The 19,143-nt window shown below is 47.4% G+C and overlaps 1 protein-coding gene across 1 annotated transcript in view; it reads left to right on the top strand.

Moving 5' to 3' along the window:
• The first annotated feature begins 2,294 nt into the window (after positions 1-2,294).
• Positions 2,295-19,143, top strand: part of LOC139749264 (cell adhesion molecule Dscam2-like) — a 468,747-nt gene continuing 451,898 nt past the window's right edge. The window contains 1 exon segment of the mRNA XM_071663001.1: positions 2,295-2,786. Coding sequence (XP_071519102.1) covers positions 2,678-2,786 — 109 coding nt within the window. The 5' untranslated portion in view covers positions 2,295-2,677.

Genomic DNA, 19,143 nt, shown 5'->3' with positions numbered 1-19,143 from the left:
ACAGAGATAGTGCACTGACACGGAAATGGTAAAAGATATTCTGTTCTAATCTTCCCCGCCGGACACTAGGGATAAAGATTAAGATGAGTTACGTGCATATTATATTGTTATTCTGGAAGTGGCTTATTTACTGATAATTTATCACTAAAGAATTTGTTTAGTTGTCTTTTAATTGTATTGATAGTCTACCTCGACAGTATATGGTGGCGTTTCGTTTGCCCACATTTGTATTTACATCTTCCCTTTAAACTTCATACTTTTGGTCATCGTCTTTATCTACTGTTATGGAATTATTGGGAGTTATAATTTTGGATCTCTGAATCTTTCTTCATAATGTTATTTCTTAGCAATGGAATTAGCTTTGTTGCTCTTTCCTATATCTGTTCTAGTTTTTCTTCATTTTCATAAGATCTGGTGACCAGAACTGAACTGTGCATTCTAAAGAGATCCTACTAGGCTTTATGGAGCCAATTATTCAATTTCCTGTTCTATCTTATACTTCACAAGCCTTGAAACGTAATACTGTATTGAAACAATTAAGTATCAAGTACCTTAAATCTTATCGATCACCTCCTTTTATCATTTTTTATACTTCTGATAATGGCTCATCAAACACTTCATATTTCTTTATCAAGAAAATACTTTACCTTGCACTGCCTACGGTGAAATCTGTTAGCGATATTTTGGACGCCTAATATCAAATTGTGTAAAACTCTTTGAATCTAAAATAAAGCCGCCTTATGTCGTGGGCTTCAGTTTACGTATCCGGCGAATCATGAGACATTTCTGGTCACGTCCATTTTTCCAGATGGTTGTCGTCGATAATGGAAAGTATAGGGCGCAGAAGTGAGCCTTGGGGGTACCCCGTCACACGCTGAGCCACTGGGATGCATGGACTATAAATACCACTCGTCTTCTATGGCAGGTACGATCCAGGCGCACAGGTATGATCCAGGCGCACAGGTACGATCCAGGCGCACGGATACGATCCAGGAGCATACTAGTCTCCTGCACTGTGGGATTTAGACTCAATCACGATCTTTTCTCTTGTGGTAATGTGACGAAGACTTTCACAACGTCTCCATGTTTTTTAACAACTGAAGACAAAGTTTATCATAGATACTATGAAAGAACTATGAATTTCGTCACACAAAACGTATTACAACTGAGCCCTTGCTGATTTTTCACTTTATGATCCAGAAATTGATAAATTCATCATTGATTATATGTATCATTGTTTCTAGCATTTTCTCCAGAGCCGAAGAAAGATTATAGGTCGATAATTTGAGGTACATATCCTTACCTCACTTGGACAAACGCTTTTGTCAACGATTTCGCGTCCGTTGTCGACCGTTTTCGCGTCCGTTGTCGACCGTTTTCGCGTCCGTTGTTGACCGTTTTCGCGTCCGTTGTCGACCGTTTTCGCTTCCGTTGTTGACGTTTTCGCGTCCGTTGTCGACCGTCTTCGCATCCGTTGTTGACCGTCTTCGCATCCGTTGTTGACCGTCTTCGTGTCCGTTGTCGACCGTTTTCGCGGTTATTGTCGACCGTTCATTAATTCTTTTAATCTTATTTTCATTTCCTCCCTTGAAACTACTGCGCCAATTAAAACTAAAACTTGACAGGGATGGTCCTTAGGTAGTCGATTTCCAGTGTGTGTGTGTGTGTGTGTGTGTGTGTGTCCGAACATCATCTATGATGGCCGCTGTTATCGTACAGCCAAGCGAGCGGGGTCGTCCAGGAGCTCCCGGTCGTTCGAGACTTTTCCATTTCGAAGCGAGTTGTTGAGCATTTTGTGACTGGCTGGAATTGCTATTACTCGGCTTACATTTACGATCACTCGATTAATCTACTTAATAGGATTTATCTTTTTTAGCCAAATGTTTAAGTACTCTCTTGCTCTGAATGTCGAGCTAGTGCGAAATATTTGCGAAAGTGAACATTAAGGGATGTTGGGTTGTTAGGGTCAAAGATACGAGTGGAGTGTTAGGGATGGTCGTGAAGGTGCAGGGTAAGGAATGGTTGTTAGGGTTTAGGGTCAGGAATGGTTGTTAGGGTGTTAGGTCAGAGAGGGTCATTATGGTGTTGGGTCAGGAATGGTCATTACGGTGTAGGGTCATGGATGGTCATTAGGGTGTTGGGTCACGGACGGTCGTTAAGGGACCAGGTTTCCAGGGGCTGGCAGAAGTAGTAGGGGACCTAGGTAGGGGAGATGTAGGGTAAGGGGTGGTGTAGGGTAGGAGGTGGTGGTGGGGTTCAGGTCAGCGTGAGCGAGATGGCTCAGTCGCGTTCTGGCCGTGTGGTGGGAAGGACGTGGTCGCTTGCTTACCCGCTCTCTGCCACACGTGCTCGCCCTCTAGACCCGTCGCCACCCAGAGCTACGGGGGAACTGGGAGCTTACACGTATACTGATGCCTGTGTATAGTGCTTTTACCGCCATGGACGAGGCGTTTTCTGTGACAATGTGAAACAATATAGGAGTATAATTTCATGTCTGTTCTAAATAGGACGTGCGTACATATATTTCTGTCACCATATACCAAAGTGTAATTAAAAGTCGAGGAGGAAAATATCAAACAGAGAGAGAGAAATGGTTGCCCTGGAGTGAGGCAAAGATGCCTTAGACATTTTCAGTGGTGTGTCGTGTGAGGTGTGACTGTAGGTGAGGAGGGTGTGTATGTGTGGGGTGCTGACCCACACCCCCATGGTTGGCCTCACCACCATGATCACCACGCCCTCGTTCCAGCTAATGCTGCTGCTGCTGCTGCTCTTCACCAGTGACTCAGGTAGGTCCTCCCAGCTGCCCCGCCCCCTTGGAGCCAGAGCTAGAGACTATAGTTCTCATACCACCTCACCTTGAGGCTTGGAATATACAATCTTCCTCGATATTCTCCAGCCAGGTAGGTTAGGGTATGAGGGGGCGGTGGTCATCACACCAGCAATAGGAATTTCCTCTCCTCTTATAAACGATACGTCCAGGGACGTTAAAAAACACCACCTTTCCCTCAACCTCTCCTTCAAAAAGTTGGTTCCTGGTGGACTGTCATTACGTTTTCTAACCCATCGTTGATGAGAGACCCCAGTCAGAAGTTCACGTACCAGTAGAGTTAGTTATTGAGGAAATGTATAGTCAGTAACCTCTCGCTCCAAGGGAGGAAATAGAGAGACTTTCTGTGTGTGTGTGTGTGTGTGTGTGTGTGTGTGTGTGTGTGTGTGTGTGTGTGTGTGTGTGTTTGTGTGTCTAGGAACATAATCGAGTCATGATACCTCCTTCGAGACATGAGATTGATCATGCACGATAAGAAGAGAATCGAAGTTAGATTTAAGATGATAAAGTGTTGTGACTCTCTCATTCAAGTAAGACTTGGAGAGTGTGTAGTGAGTGTGGTAGGGGAAGAGTTAGTGCCATGTGCGACTACGGGTGTGAGCAGTGCCATGTGTGGCTAGGGCTGAGAGGAGGCCATATGTGACGAGGGTTGTTAACTGTGCCATGTGTGGCGAGGGTTGTGAACAGTGCCGCGTGTGGCGAGGGTTGTGAACAGTGCCATGTGTGGCGAGGGTTGTGAACAGTGCCACGTGTGGCGAGGGTTGTGAACAGTGCCGCGTGTGGCGAGGGTTGTGAACAGTGCCATGTGTGGCGAAGATTGAGAACAGTGCCACGTGTGGCGAGGGTTGTGATAGTGTCACGTGTGGCGAGGGTTGTGAACAGTGCCACGTGTGGCGAGGGTTGTGAACAGTGCCACGTGTGGCGAGGGTTGTGAACAGTGCCACGTATGGCGAGGGTTGTGAACAGTGCCACGTGTGGCGAAGAAGTGCCACGTGTGGCGAGGGTTGTGAAAAGTGCCACGTGCGGCGAGGGTTGCTAGCAGTGCAAAGAGCAGATGGTGTGAGTGAGATGATGGGGTGGTGGACTGAGAGCATCAAGGCTGCCGAGCCAGGCTTGGTGGGTTACAGACTAATGGAGACCGCTGAGTACCTGAGAGTCATTAGCAGTGTCTTGTGTTGAGGCGGGATGTGGGCAGTGCCAGAAGTGTGGGGGTCGTGGGTTGTGCCTAGAGTATGGGGGATCATGGGCAATGCCTGGAGTGTTAAGGGTCGTGGGCAGTGCCTGGAGTGTGGAGGGTCATGGGTAGTGCCTGGAGTATGGAGGGTCGTGGGTAGTGCCTAGAGTGTCGGGGTCGTGGGCAGTGCCTGGAGTGAGGAGGGTCGTGGGCAGTGCCTGGAGTGTGGAGGGTCATGGGTAGTGCCTGGAGTATGGAGGGTCGTGGGTAGTGCCTAGAGTGTCGGGGTCGTGGGCAGTGCCTGGAGTGAGGAGGGTCGTGGGCAGTGCCTGGAGTGTGGAGGGTCGTGGGCAGTGCCTGGAGTGTGGAGGGTCGTGGGCAGTGCCAGGAGTGTGGAGGGTCGTGGGTAATGCCTGAAGTATGGAGGGCTGTGGGCAGTGCCTGGAGTGTGGAGGGTCGTGGGCAGTGCCTGGAGTGTGGAGCGTCGTGGGCAGTGCCTGGAGTGTGGAGGGTCGTGGGTAGTCCCAGGACTGTGGACAGTGCCAAGTGTGTGAGAGATCGTGGGCAGTGCCTGGAGTGTGGAGCGTCGTGGGCTCTGCCTGGTGTGTGGGCAGTAACAAGACTGTGGAGGGTCATGAGCAGTGCTAGTAGTATGTGAATATAGGGTTGTACTAGGGACAGTGCCAGACGGGTGGTAAGCAAAGTGTAAGCAATGCCAGTCATGTGGAGAACTCTGGGGCTATCCATGGCACAGTGCATGGTGTAGGTATGGGTCATGGACGGTGCCTAGTCTCTCAGAAGGTCTGGTCAATGCCCTCTTGTGCGAGATGCCCTTGGATAATGATGATAGTGTCATATTAACATTATTAGGACGTCTGCAGTAACTTTGGCTAGTGCGTGAAGGGCAGGGGGGGGGGGGGTCACTGGCTGACAGGGCCTGATAGGTGAAAGGTCACGGATGATGCCAGGGGTAGGAAAGGTCATGGATAGCGCCTCATGCATGAAGGGTTTGAAAAGTGCATGAGGATGTTCTGTAAAGGTCAGAGATATTTTGTTTTCGGCTAGCTGGGACGGCAAGGGCAACTGAAGGCACCTCTAATCAAGACCATCTCATTGACGTTATATATATATATATATATATATACTAGCGTTAGCCAGGTACCCATTTAATCGACTAACCCCTAAGGGTGGATGAACAGCTAGGTTGACTGTGGACCGGCTGCTGGATTCGAACCAACTCGCTCGACCCGAGCCTGCCCGTGATTGCGTCAGGGTCAGAAACACTAACCGCTACACCACGGAGGTCCAACTGCTTCTTACTGCATAGGGGTCGCGGAGGGTTTCAGGTGTGTGGAGGGTCGTGAGCAGTGTCTAGCTTGTGGAGTAACACAGGAAAGGCCTCCCCCTCACCACTCGTGTCTTGTCATATGTCTGTGTGGGATGATAGACAACGAATGACCGTGCCTGGCTCCTGATGGAGGCCATTATTTCCTCGCCTTTCGATGTGTGGCATGGGTAGGATTTATGGTGTAGTGACGTTTATATGAAGAATTATGGCCAGAGGATGTCGCATGGAGCGCCTGGGTGTCTAGGATGTGAGGGGAGGGCAGGCAGGCGGTGTGGGAGGAGCTCTCTCTCTCTCTCTCTCTCTCTCTCTCTCTCTCTCTCTCTCTCTCTCTCTCTCTCTCTCTCTCTCTCTCTCTCTCTCTCTGTGGCGGTGTCTTGGTAAGTGATCGACGGCAACAGGTAATGCCAGGTGCATGTGGAGGGAGGGGGGGAGGGGGTCTCCTCTGGTCTGTCATGGCGTGGAGGATTGTGGACATGGATCATCCCTCTCCCACAGGTGACGGGATCAGGAGGAGCGCCTGGCATAACAAGGGGTCGTTGGCAGTGCCAGGTGTGTGTGTGTGTGTGTGTGTGTGTGTGTGTGTGTGTGTGTGTGTGTGTGTGTGTGCGTGTGTGTGTGTGTGTTCACGGTTATATGGCCAGATGTGTCTAGGGGGATTAACAGTATGCCTGGTGTGTTGAGCGAAGACAGTTGAGAAACGTGCAAGTGGGTAGTCAGCAGTGACAACCCGTGCTGAGGGTCGTGAGCAGTGCCCGGGGTGGTTAGGGCCGTGAGCAGTGGTGGTGGGCAGTGCCGGGTAGGAGCACGATGGAGGACAGTGTAAGGTAGGTTGATCATGGGCAGTGACCAGTATGATACTTGTTATCCACAGGCCAGAGTCGTCAGTATCTGGCATGTCAATTGCAGTGCCTGATATGCCAAATGTCGTGGGCAGTGAGTGCCAACTGCATGAATGGTCTTGGGTAATGGTAGGTTTATGAAACGGGTGTTGGCAGGGGGCCTAGTGTGTTAACGGTCGTGGGTTGTTAAGAGTTAAACCATGGGTTTGCGGACAGTGCAAGATATATTACAACACCTGTTTTAAGACATAAAGATTTCTAAAATTGTCATATATATATATATATATATATATATATATATATATATATATATATATTTTTTTTTTTTTTTTTTTTTTTTTTTTTATACTTTGTCGCTGTCTCCCGCGTTTGCGAGGTAGCGCAAGGAAACAGACGAAAGAAATGGCCCAACCCCCATACACACGTACATACACACGTCCACACACGCAAATATACATACCTACACAGCTTTCCATGGTTTACCCCAGACGCTTCACATGCCTTGATTCAATCCACTGACAGCACGTCAACCCCTGTATACCACATCGCTCCAATTCACTCTATTTCTTGCCCTCCTTTCACCCTCCTGCATGTTCAGGCCCCGATCACACAAAATCTTTTTCACTCCATCTTTCCACCTCCAATTTGGTCTCCCTCTTCTCCTCGTTCCCTCCACCTCCGACACATATATTCTTTTGGTCAATCTTTCCTCACTCATTCTCTCCATGTGCCCGAACCATTTCAAAACACCCTCTTCTGCTCTCTCAACCACGCTCTTTTTATTTCCACACATCTCTCTTACCCTTACGTTACTTACTCGATCAAACCACCTCACACCACACATTGTCCTCAAACATCTCATTTCCAGCACATCCATCCTCCTGCGCACAACTCTATCCATAGCCCACGCCTCGCAACCATACAACATTGTTGGAACCACTATTCCTTCAAACATACCCATTTTTGCTTTCCGAGATAATGTTCTCGACTTCCACACATTTTTCAAGGCTCCCAAAATTTTCGCCCCCTCCCCCACCCTATGATCCACTTCCGCTTCCATGGTTCCATCCGCTGACAGATCCACTCCCAGATATCTAAAACACTTCACTTCCTCCAGTTTTTCTCCATTCAAACTCACCTCCCAATTGACTTGACCCTCAACCCTACTGTACCTAATAACCTTGCTCTTATTCACATTTACTCTTAACTTTCTTCTTCCACACACTTTACCAAACTCAGTCACCAGCTTCTGCAGTTTCTCACATGAATCAGCCACCAGCGCTGTATCATCAGCGAACAACAACTGACTCACTTCCCAAGCTCTCTCATCCCCAACAGACTTCATACTTGCCCCTCTTTCCAGGACTCTTGCATTTACCTCCCTAACAACCCCATCCATAAACAAATTAAACAACCATGGAGACATCACACACCCCTGCCGCAAACCTACATTCACTGAGAACCAATCACTTTCCTCTCTTCCTACACGTACACATGCCTTACATCCTCGATAAAAACTTTTCACTGCTTCTAACAACTTGCCTCCCACACCATATATTCTTAATACCTTCCACAGAGCATCTCTATCAACTCTATCATATGCCTTCTCCAGATCCATAAATGCTACATACAAATCCATTTGCTTTTCTAAGTATTTCTCACATACATTCTTCAAAGCAAACACCTGATCCACACATCCTCTACCACTTCTGAAACCGCACTGCTCTTCCCCAATCTGATGCTCTGTACATGCCTTCACCCTCTCAATCAATACCCTCCCATATAATTTACCAGGAATACTCAACAAACTTATACCTCTGTAATTTGAGCACTCACTCTTATCCCCTTTGCCTTTGTACAATGGCACTATGCACGCATTCCGCCAATCCTCAGGCACCTCACCATGAGTCATACATACATTAAATAACCTTACCAACCAGTCAACAATACAGTCACCCCCTTTTTTAATAAATTCCACTGCAATACCATCCAAACCTGCTGCCTTGCCGGCTTTCATCTTCCGCAAAGCTTTTACTACCTCTTCTCTGTTTACCAAATCATTTTCCCCAACCCTCTCACTTTGCACACCACCTCGACCAAAACACCCTATATCTGCCACTCTGTCATCAGACACATTCAACAAACCTTCCGATATATATATATCGTCATCTGAGAATATATACGGTCATAATTTTGTTCTTAATCTTTTATTCTATATCTAATTTGATCGAGAAATCCGCTGGATGATGAAACTGCACGTTGTGTATGCAGTTACAGGCAGCATTTCAGATGTTCCCTAATCCTATACACATTGTTATTGATAATGATATCAGACGAGGTACGTCTCATTACATTTTTACGCTGACAGAATAACTCTCATTCATTTATGAGGTTTTTAAACACTCGTAATGACTGAGTTTCTTGATCGCGTACTCGTTGCCAAAACAAGGTTCATAATCATTAATATCTAAGAAGATATACGAACAACGAAACTGTTCAATTTCATGGGAGAACAGCTTGAAGCACGGCTCCCTGGTTTTGGCCTGAGGTACAGAGCCATACAGTAACTTCAGGTTGCGGGGTTTGCATCGTATGTACGAGAGTTCCAAATCGAAAGAGGCTCATACTCCATGACTGACCTAAAGTTGTGTGCTGTAGAGAGTTAGATATCCCGTTGCATGTAGGTCATGCGCAGCCCGATGCATGCATGTCAAGTTTTCGATAGTGTTTCGACGCGTCGTCTCTCCGTCACATGTAAAATAATGGTAACATTTATCAAAATTATGATTATCATCACGAAGGGTCATGGATGATGCCCTGTATGTGTGTGTGTGTGTGTGTGTGTGTGTGTGTGTGTGTGTGTGTGTGTGTGTGTTTGAGGTGAGGTGCGCAGTGCACGGGGTGTGACGAACTGTGAGCAGTGTCTAAGGGCACCCTGTGTGTATGAGGGGTCTGGACAGAAGAGCAGTTTGTTTACTGACGCTGGTAGTTCCTTTCGGTGTGGTGAGGTGAGTTCACAACGCCTCGGGGCAACCGGGTTACGGCAGTGAGTCTGGCATTGAAAATATCAGGTGGGGTTTGTGTAGTGACACCGAGAGGGATCAGCACATACATACAATGATGACTGATTTCTGACGTGGTGGAATGATGGAGAAAAGTTAACATGTCCTGAGTGGTTTAATGCGCCGACCTCTCAACGCTAGCTCTCGAAGGTGAAGTTTTAACGTGATTATGTTGGGTTGCCGACCACCTGTGGGTCTCCTCAAGTCCTTTACGGTTGGCATTAGACCGTGTGGCTTATCACTTTACCCCCACCGCCGTCATTCCGGAAACCTCGAGGGGGCGGTAGTGGGCCGATTTTCCCTCTCATGATCTCCCCCGAAACAACCTCCCCACCACAGTTTTCCTTCCTCATCACATTCTTCCTACCACACCCTCCCCATGCAACACATCCTCCCCTCCACACCATACCATCCTATAAACATTCCCCACCATTACATATTCACCACCACAGTCTTCCCACCACACCACACCCTCCCCACTGCGGCCTTTTCACCACCCAGCATTCTCCCTCACCACAAATTCGGCACCACACCACAACTTCCCCCCCCCCCCCCCCACCGTAGCACCATCACTACATCCTCCTCACAACAGTTTTCCCTTCCACAGCCTTCTCATTGCACCCTATCGCCCTGCCCATCCACACCACTACCACTCCCTCGCCTCCTCCACATCCTCTTCAAACCCTCTCCATCACAGCGTCCCCAGTGCACACCCCCTCCAACAGAGACCCTCCCCAGCACAGCTTCGCCCCCAGCGTTAAGCTGAGGACTACCATAATGTATTCACAGTCATGCGGACATTTAAAAGCAAAATTTTATTGATGAGTTAAGATGAAGGAGAGTAAAGTAGTCATTACGAAAGGGCAGAGATCAAATGAGCCAGAGGCTTGCCTCGTTATGCGATCATCTGCATCGCATCCACAGCGAGGAGGGTGGCTGACCTGTTGGTTATGTGGCGGATGAGGGACGGGTGAGAGAGGCAGGTAGATGATCTGGTTGAAGGGTTTGTGAGAAGACGGATGAGATGGGTGAGAGGGAGTGGTGAGAAATTTGGAAGGGGCATAAATGGGTGACATGGAAGAGTGTGTGAGAGCATGAGGTATGAGTGAGGGGCTGAGGAGAGGTGAGTGAGGGAGGAGTGAAGGGTGGATCACAAATGACTCGAGGGATGAGGGACGAGTATAACTTGGATGAAGGACGAGTGAGGGAGTGGTAAAGGACGAGCGGGAAGACGGTGGATGAGAAGGAAGCGAGTTGGTGGACGAGGGACGAAAAAAAATGAAGAATGAGGGACAAACACGTGAGGATCTAGCTGTACCTTGCATTTCTCTCGTGTCTAATACTGATTTCGAACGCTGTCTTGTAACGCACAGCTCCATGCATGACCAAGGTGAATTGCTGAGGACCTGATTTACGAGGCTGTTTGTGGCTGCAGCTGGTTTTTCGTTATACGTGCAACTATCTGGCTGGTCTGTTACACTGTGGAAGAAACTTAGTGGTTCCACTAGCAGTATGAACAGACGTGGTCTCCAGATATTTCTGCATCTTATTCCTAATTCTTTCTTCAGCATCGCTGCTCTTCTATTGAATTCAATTTGCACAATGTACCATGTCTGTTATTCAAACTGGGAATAATCTTTATATATATAGGTTTAGAACCGGGCCTTTCAGTAAGTTCCATTTATATCCTGTGATAATATCTTTTGCGTCTACGTCCCAGCGAGGAGAGTTGAAGAGCTTTAATCTCTTAAAAGAACATTTGGAGGGAGGATTTCAAGCTCAGCGATGGCTTTCACCTCCTATAGCGATGCTGACACAATAGTATGCCAATCAATGCCCTCCCATACAATTTACCAGGTATACTCAACAAACTCATGCCTCTGTAGTCCGAACACTCACCTTTATCCCCTTTGCCTTCATAAAACGGCACTATACATGCATTCTGCCAATCCATAAATAGAGTGAAAATCCTTACAGCCCTCCCATTTGGGAGATAGATAAGTGCTCTGACAAGCGTCATCATTGGCCATGTTCCCGTCACTGCGAAAGTCTTCGAAATATCGAACCCATGATCTTCGTAGACCCTCCCGTTTGCTCTGCTGTGGTCATCAGAGGTACAGTCCTCTGTCTCCATCACTTTTATGTCTCTGACGCACCTATCTAGAGCTATGATGACTCACTGTTTCCTTCTTGTACTCAGTCGATGACTAGCTTTCTTGGTTTCTTTCATAACCGAGTTCAATTTCCTCCGATGAACGTCATTTCCCGAGGCCCTCCGCAAGATTTGGCTCGTATTTCTCTGCATGTTCTCAATGCCTTCAGTCGAGGAGATTACCTTACCAGTTCTGCTGTCGTCCGCAAAGGTAGATACGTAGCCATGATGTTACTCGGTCTGAGGGACAGCAAGAAGGCAAGCGCAGTCTACTGGGAAACAGAGTTTTGAGCAGTGGAGGAAGTGGGTATTGTGCTGTGAGCTATGTGGCTTCTGCTTTTGAGGGATTTATAGATCCAGTGACGAGTGAGGTGGTGTAGGAGGGAAGAGTGAGGTGGTGGGGGAGGGAAGAGTGAGCTTGGTGGGTGAGGGAGGAGAGAGTGAGGTTAGTGAGAAATGAGTTAGGATTTAGGCCAGGGAGGAGTGAGGCTGGGTGAGGGAAGAGTGAGGTTGGTGAGGGATGAGTGAGGGGGGTTGGCCAGGGAGGAGTGAGCTTAGTGAGGGACAAGTGAAGCGATGGGCAAGGAACAAGTGAGGAAGTGGATGAGAGATGAGAGGAAAGGTCGCTAAATGGAGAGGTGGCTGAGGGGACAGGGGATGAGATAGAGGCAGTATGAATGAGACGGATGAGTGACTAGTGAGGAGGTCTGTGAGGAATGAATGAGGAGATGGACATAGGACGAGTGAGGAAGTGAGTGAGGGACGAACAAGGAGGTGGGGTGAAGGATGAGGCAAGATAGGCAAATGACAAATGGAGAAGGTGGATGAGTAACGAACGAGGAAGTGAGTGAAGGAGGTGGGTAATAGGGACATATGAGGAGACCGGTGAGGAATTGACTGAGAGCGAGGCATTCAAAGACCTGCAGGCGGACGGGGAGTGATCAATATCACTATTCATCCCCGCTCCCTCTGACCTCAGTCCTCTACTGAGGCAGGATTTTGAGTGGTGGAGGTGGTATGGATGGGAGGGGTGGAGAAGACGAGGCCCCGAATCTCCCTACGAGGCCCTGAGTCTCCCTACTAAGGTTCGAATCCTCTACCAGGACCTGAGTCTCCTACCAATACCCAGGACCTGATTTTACCGCCAAGACCCCCGGCCTGACACGCAACCTGCTGAGGGAGTCTCTGAAAGCACTGTTCAGCTGCTCTCCATTTTCTTTATGGACGTCACAAATACACTTACAGTTTTCTGTGGTCGGTCAAGCAGTCAAATGGATGAGTCAAGGGGTCAAGTGGGTGGGTTAAGAGGTCAAGCTCGAGGACCAGAGGGTCAAGTGGACGCGACTAGAGAGAGGTCAAGGGCGTATGGACGTTGCATGAGATCAGACAATTATTAGGTCATGAGGTCGGGCGAGTGGGTGGTAAGGTCCTAAGGGTGGACATTAGGTGAGCAAGACACGTGCCTCAACCACTGTACCAAAGTCCACGCAGACGTAAGAAGGTGTTCAGAATACCCTAGAAGAACACACACACACACACACACACACACACACACACACACACACACACTCACACACACACAGAGTCTTCCTACCCACAGCAACGACGACAGATGTGATAATATAAAGCTGTCTCGACAGGGAAAAATAGTATATATAAAAACGTCCTCATACTTTGAATGTGCAAGTCCATGTCTAAAAACTAGCACGTAGAGAGAGCTAAGTGAAAGAAAATAATTGCTTCTGCCAGCGTGATCAACTTAGGAGACAAAACACTCCCGCGGTATTCAGGACACGCGGGCAAGTTAACAGGCTCCCTTGTCCCACAGCAAATTAAATGAGGGACTCAGGGTCAACTGCACTGGGAGGAGGCAGGCAGGCAGGCAGGCAGGCAGCAGCAGCAGCAGCAATTATGGCACACGAGGCTTTCCTGGTACCCTGTAGACGAGACCTCCTCCTCCACCTCCTCCTCCTCCCTCTCACTTCCTGACGGCAAGGGGCGCGTCGCTGTCGCAGCCTTTGGCGTGGCAAAGGGCCTCGTGTGACCCGACCCCCCCCCCTCCCTCCCTCGACTACAGTGCATCCCTAAGCATCCCACGTCTTGACATCCTTACCACAAGATTTTACTTTCAGCTCAACTTATGAAACTTTGAATTAATCCCGTACGAGATTTTTTTTTTTTTTTCTAAAGGCGGCCCACACGACACGGGTAAAATGCGCCCCCAATCAGGCAAGGCCATATTGAAGGAAAGTAAGAAAAAAAAAAAGTGAAAGAAAAAAAGGTTAATCAGGGTCCTACACGTGTTTGTAGACCTGGATCTTGAAGGAAAAGGTTATAGGAAGAAGGAAAGATAAAAAAAAGGACGAAATTTCCTCATCTTAGCTGTTCGTGGGAAGAAGGATGCATCATAACAGGTCATCCTCGTGTGTCTGGTCTACACACAGAAATTGTGAGAAGCAGCAGCCAAACGAGTGATTGTCTCTTACTGCGCCGTTGTACGTATACTTCGTCACTAGTGTTGCCAGTGAAAGTTAAGTCTTCTGGAGGCTAGATTATCCATCAGTCATTTGCTAGTTCTCTTAAAATTATCATTCTAAAACATTACAAACTTCCCTCCTCTAATGTCAAGTAAGAATGCACGGGCGAGTAAATATTTGGTCTGTTTCAGTTACCTGAAAATCTCGAAAACGTGGCTCAGATTTTCTCGCCTTAGCAAGGTAGCGTCTGGAACAAACGACTGAGCCTTCAAGGAAATCTCTTCGCTTGGCTCCGTCCCTTGTTTCCTTCTTTTGGAAAGTAATAACATTTGGAGGAGAAGATATCTAGCCCTCCTCGATCCCGGCTCTCTTATTCGCTTTATGCTCCAAGCAGGAGCACAAGTTGAATAAGAGGGGCACGATCGGGAAGGGCTAGATATCTTACCCTCCAGTATTATTACTTTCTTTCCTGTCCCCCAAACACACACACACACACACACACACACACACACACACACACACACATATATATATATATATATATATATATATATATATATATATATATATATATATATATATAAAACCTTAACACCACATGCGTCATCAAAGGTCGTTTTGACTACACTCTCATCTTCACTACAGCACACCTTCAGTACACCCTCATCTTCACTACCTGCTTGACATCTCTCGCTTTTGGCTTTTCTACGGGTCAGGATGAAGGTCATCGTCACCAGACCCTCATCTTTACTACACCTTCAAAGCCACTCGCCTTTTGATCTAACCCTTACGAGCCCTTTGACCTGACTCATAAGGGTCAGATGGAAAGACCACCCATCCCCTTCATTGCATCCTCAATTTTACTGCTTGAACTCGACCATTACACCTGTTCTATAATTATCCGTGTGATTCGTTCGTATAGGATATCAAGTCAGTGCAGTGACTGATGGTATAAGGTTCAGGTGTCAGACAAGCGGACGGTGTAAGGCCAACACGAAGTCCTCCCTGCTAGCGATGGGTTACTTGATGTATATATGAGTTATAAACAAGTTCTTACTGAGAAATACTTATTTCATCTGCTGGTGGTGGTGTCCGATGGTTCTTGACTGCTAGAGAGCCGTTAGCCCAAATTATCTCTACCGTACTTATGAAATATACATAGACTGAACGAGGAACAGAACCCACATGGAGCGTTACCATACTAAATAATTCACTTTTTCAGGTGCTCGCCTCAATATCCGAAAATCATTATGGTAGCGTATAGTTTTTTAATTAAAAGGATATGTCGCAAGCTGCTGCCGCTTGTCACTGCTGAAATATATTAAAAATTTTTTGAATAACCCAACAATGTGATGGCTGACGGCGAGCAGTGGGTAAGGCTAGGTTCCCACCCAGGATAGGTTCCAGCCCGGCGGCGCCCGACTAGGCTGCTAGCCGGGATCAGGGGAAAATATAGTGTAATTCATTTGGTTGGATGACGGACGACACTGATGGGTGACGGATAATACAGAGGGATGATAGACAATACAAGGAGGGTTGACGAATGATACAGAGGGATAATGGATGGTACAGAGAGGTGACGGATGATACAGAAGGGCGATAGGACGAGCCTAGTCAAAAAAGCAGACCTGGTGGGTGTGAGGTGCCTCAGATGTTATCATCTCCAGGACAGGTGTAGTGTGACGGAAGTGTGAGACGTAGTGCGAGCGAGTGTGAGACAGGAAGGGTATCTACACACACACACACACACACACACACACACACAAATGTGGCTGCTCTCCCGGTCAGAGATATTGCTTCAAGTAGGAGCACTTGGTAAAACGCTATGTCGGCTGCCACGTTCCTGGAACTGTGTAAGAAGCTATTCCTCCTGTGACCGAGGGGGAGTGTGAGCCCGGAGGCTTGCTGTGGTGGTGGACAACAGACATGAAATCAGAGGGTAAAGAAAAATGGAGGGAATATGAGGAGGTACGTAAGATGATTAACTTCAAGACGCCAGCAGAGGAAAGTGCTGAAATGCAGCCTGATGCAGTGTATATATCAAGAGACAGAGAAGAATATGTAATGTATTGTCGGAGGAGTTATGAGAAGTAACGCTCGAAGCAGCGGAAAGGATGCAAAGAGAAAAAATGGCTCTCATGTTTAGAGAAACAAATGGCCGAGTGCGGCAGGAGGGTAGAAAGCACCAGGGAAAGAGACTTGAGATACTTTGGGGAAATACGAAATGGAAAAGGTATATTCCAATTACATCCCGTGAATCAGACAGCAACTGACAAAGGCAACAATAGTCGTTGGGACGGTTCTCTAATGATACAACTGAGCAGAAGGGTGAGGGGTGACGACACAGCCTTGATTACCTACGAACGTACCGGAGAGGGAGGGAGAGATGTGGCTGAGGAGGGGCAGACGCTAGCCTACTTTATAACCGCACTGTATTGACCCAAAAGGAAGTGGTGGTGATCAAGAAGGTGATAACGTTCACTTGAATGATTTTCTTATTTCTGAATCACAAAGGAAAATGGGCATATGGTTTATCATGAATTTTACGAGTTTATTATGAATACCGAAAATATTCTCACACGTATTGGTAGTTATGGCTATCATATTAACTGTAAGAGAAGGTCTCCTGCCACTATTCTCACCCACTACAGCAGCGGTGGGCGAACATACCAGATCTCGTACTTGGGGAGTATGTGAGTAAGGGGCTCAACGCACCGCTGATGTGGGCGGGATATACCGCTGCTGACGACCACTGACTACACAGCTGGAGAAAAGTGAACATGAAAAAAAATATATCAACTCTGAATGATAATGAAAATAATGATAATAATAATAATAATAATAATAATAATAATAATAATAATAATAATGATAATGATGATAATAATGATAATAATAATAATAATAATTGATTATGATGATAACAGCGATATTAATATTGATGATAATTATCACTTACACTGAGAAAAAAGATACAAAAACCTCTGCAAGAAAACTTCGACATACGCCACCATTAACTTCTTTACGAGCAATTTTTGCAGCGTTCTTGATGCGAGTCATTCCAATTTTGCTTCCCCACCCAGCCAAGAACTGAGTTGCAGCCAAACAAAAGGTAATCTGAAGTGATTTTCCTGTGTGGGCCGTATCTTCCATCCTCACCCAGTGATATCCATTTAATACGTCTGGCAGATGATGTTCCTCGCCAGGCTGGGGGTAGCAGGGTACGAGTTTTTTCCTCGTGAGACTTAATATTCATCCCTGAGGGCTCGGCGCAGCAGCTCCAACGCCCTTCCGATGCTCGCCACTGCCCGGAGTTCACTTCTTTAAAAAAGACTTGAACGTAAATTTCTTGTAGAAGAAATGGAATTCATTTTCACAAGAAAACTCCCAATTACGTCACACACACACACACACACACACACACCTGAGGTGTAGTGGTTAGCGTTGCTGACCATGAGTCACCACGGGTCAGCCCAAGATCGGGTCGGTTGTCAAGAGTGACGTGGTTGTCAGGAATGTGACGTGGTTGTCAGGAACGTGACACAGTTGTCAGGAGTGTGACGTGGTTGCCAGGAGTATGACTTAGTTGTCAATGCGTGTCGTGGTTGTCAATAGTGTGACGTGGTTGACAGGAGCGTGACATTTGTGTCAGGAGTGTGACGTGGTTTCACGAGTATGACGTGGTCGGCAGGAGTGTGTAACACCGTTGGACCACATATCACCAAAATGGAAACTCCTTTCAGGCCAACCTTGCCTTCAATATCTGTCGCCACGTCCCCCAGTACAGCCTGCCATCTCAACAGCGTTCTCCCACCCTCAAGGGTGCAGCAGCAGCCGCCGCCACCGCACTGCGGAACTCACAACAATGAGAGACCGAAGGTCTGTACACTAAGCCTGGACAAACAAACACCTTGTTTAAACTAACATCATCTCCAGAGGGCTAGGCATAGGGACAACACCATTGCTGGAACACCCTCCTCTTTCACTTACCATGCTGACCCCCTCCTCCCCTTGCAGCTACCATGCTGGCTGACCCTAACCACACCATCCTGGCCCCCAGGCTGCCCAGCTACCACAAACATTGAGGTTGATGAAGTCCGTCAAGCCCCCAGACATTAAGAGCTGGTAGAGAGGATTGCAGGGCGACTCGTCGACACTGGCACAGTGAGGTTGGCGGAACGTGGCGATCTGTGAGCTGTGCCATGGTATGGCAAGGTGTCATGTGTACGCTACTCGCGTTTGTACACTCCATACGTGGCAAAATGGCAAGTGCACGCGCCACTGGTAGCCATACATACACCCGTCAAACTCTAGGGAACACCAGTCAGCGTCCATGCATTAGCTAATGGCGTTTGGCCAAAACCTACTTCGGAGCAACATAAAGACGGGTCGACGCCATTAACTAGCCGACCCCTTGGTCTCAGAACCATAACAGTTGTGTCAAATGACTTATGGCTCTGTCCATGACTGCATTCACACGGAGCAACACCCATCCTCAGGAGACACTAACATCTCATGGGTACCCCATCACTAGCATGTCGTAAGCCCATCACAAGCACGTCATACACACCCCATTACTAACATGAAATAGGTTCACCATCACAAATACGTCACAGGCACCCCGTTATTAGCATAAGAAGCCTAACTGATGATCTGCAGGTCCGAATAACGATAAAATAATATATTCAGAACTAGAACAAAACCAAGAATTAGAAAGATATGAGGACGGCAAGTAGACTACATAGCAGAGAGTGGAAATTTTGATGTAAGAGGTTGAGGAAAGAATACTGTATACAAGGGGAAACTAGAACAAAGGCGGTAAGAGAGGATGTGAGGGGACGCTAATATGTTGCAGTAGCTGTTAAAATTATTTTTCTTTGTAATCGTATTTGACAGACTGAACTCGTGAATCTGTAAGCCTCAGAAAATGATAAATTCAAGTTCTGAGTTCTCTTGGCGGGCCAATTCACGACGGCCGGATACGAAACTTTGAGAGATAGAGGTTGAAACCCATTGTTCTGCAGGAAAACAGAACACAACTGTATTACGAAGTTCTTTCATATGCTATAGTAAGGAGAAAGAACAGAACACAGTTACACTCCCCTGGCGCATTAGATATGTTAGGTTCGTCGTAAACATAACCACATTTCAAATTCTCTCTTACGTTAGGGTAATGCCAGTTTGTCCTTCCTCCGTGGTCAGGAAGGAGGCTGGCAGATGGAGGCCACTGGTGTGGAGGCTAGGGGATGGAACTACAAGCTGGA

This window comes from Panulirus ornatus, chromosome 6 (assembly GCF_036320965.1).
Source record: "Panulirus ornatus isolate Po-2019 chromosome 6, ASM3632096v1, whole genome shotgun sequence".
Classification (NCBI taxonomy): domain Eukaryota; kingdom Metazoa; phylum Arthropoda; class Malacostraca; order Decapoda; family Palinuridae; genus Panulirus; species Panulirus ornatus.
Note: the sequence above shows the minus strand (reverse complement) of the source record. Positions and strands in the feature narration are given on the sequence as shown.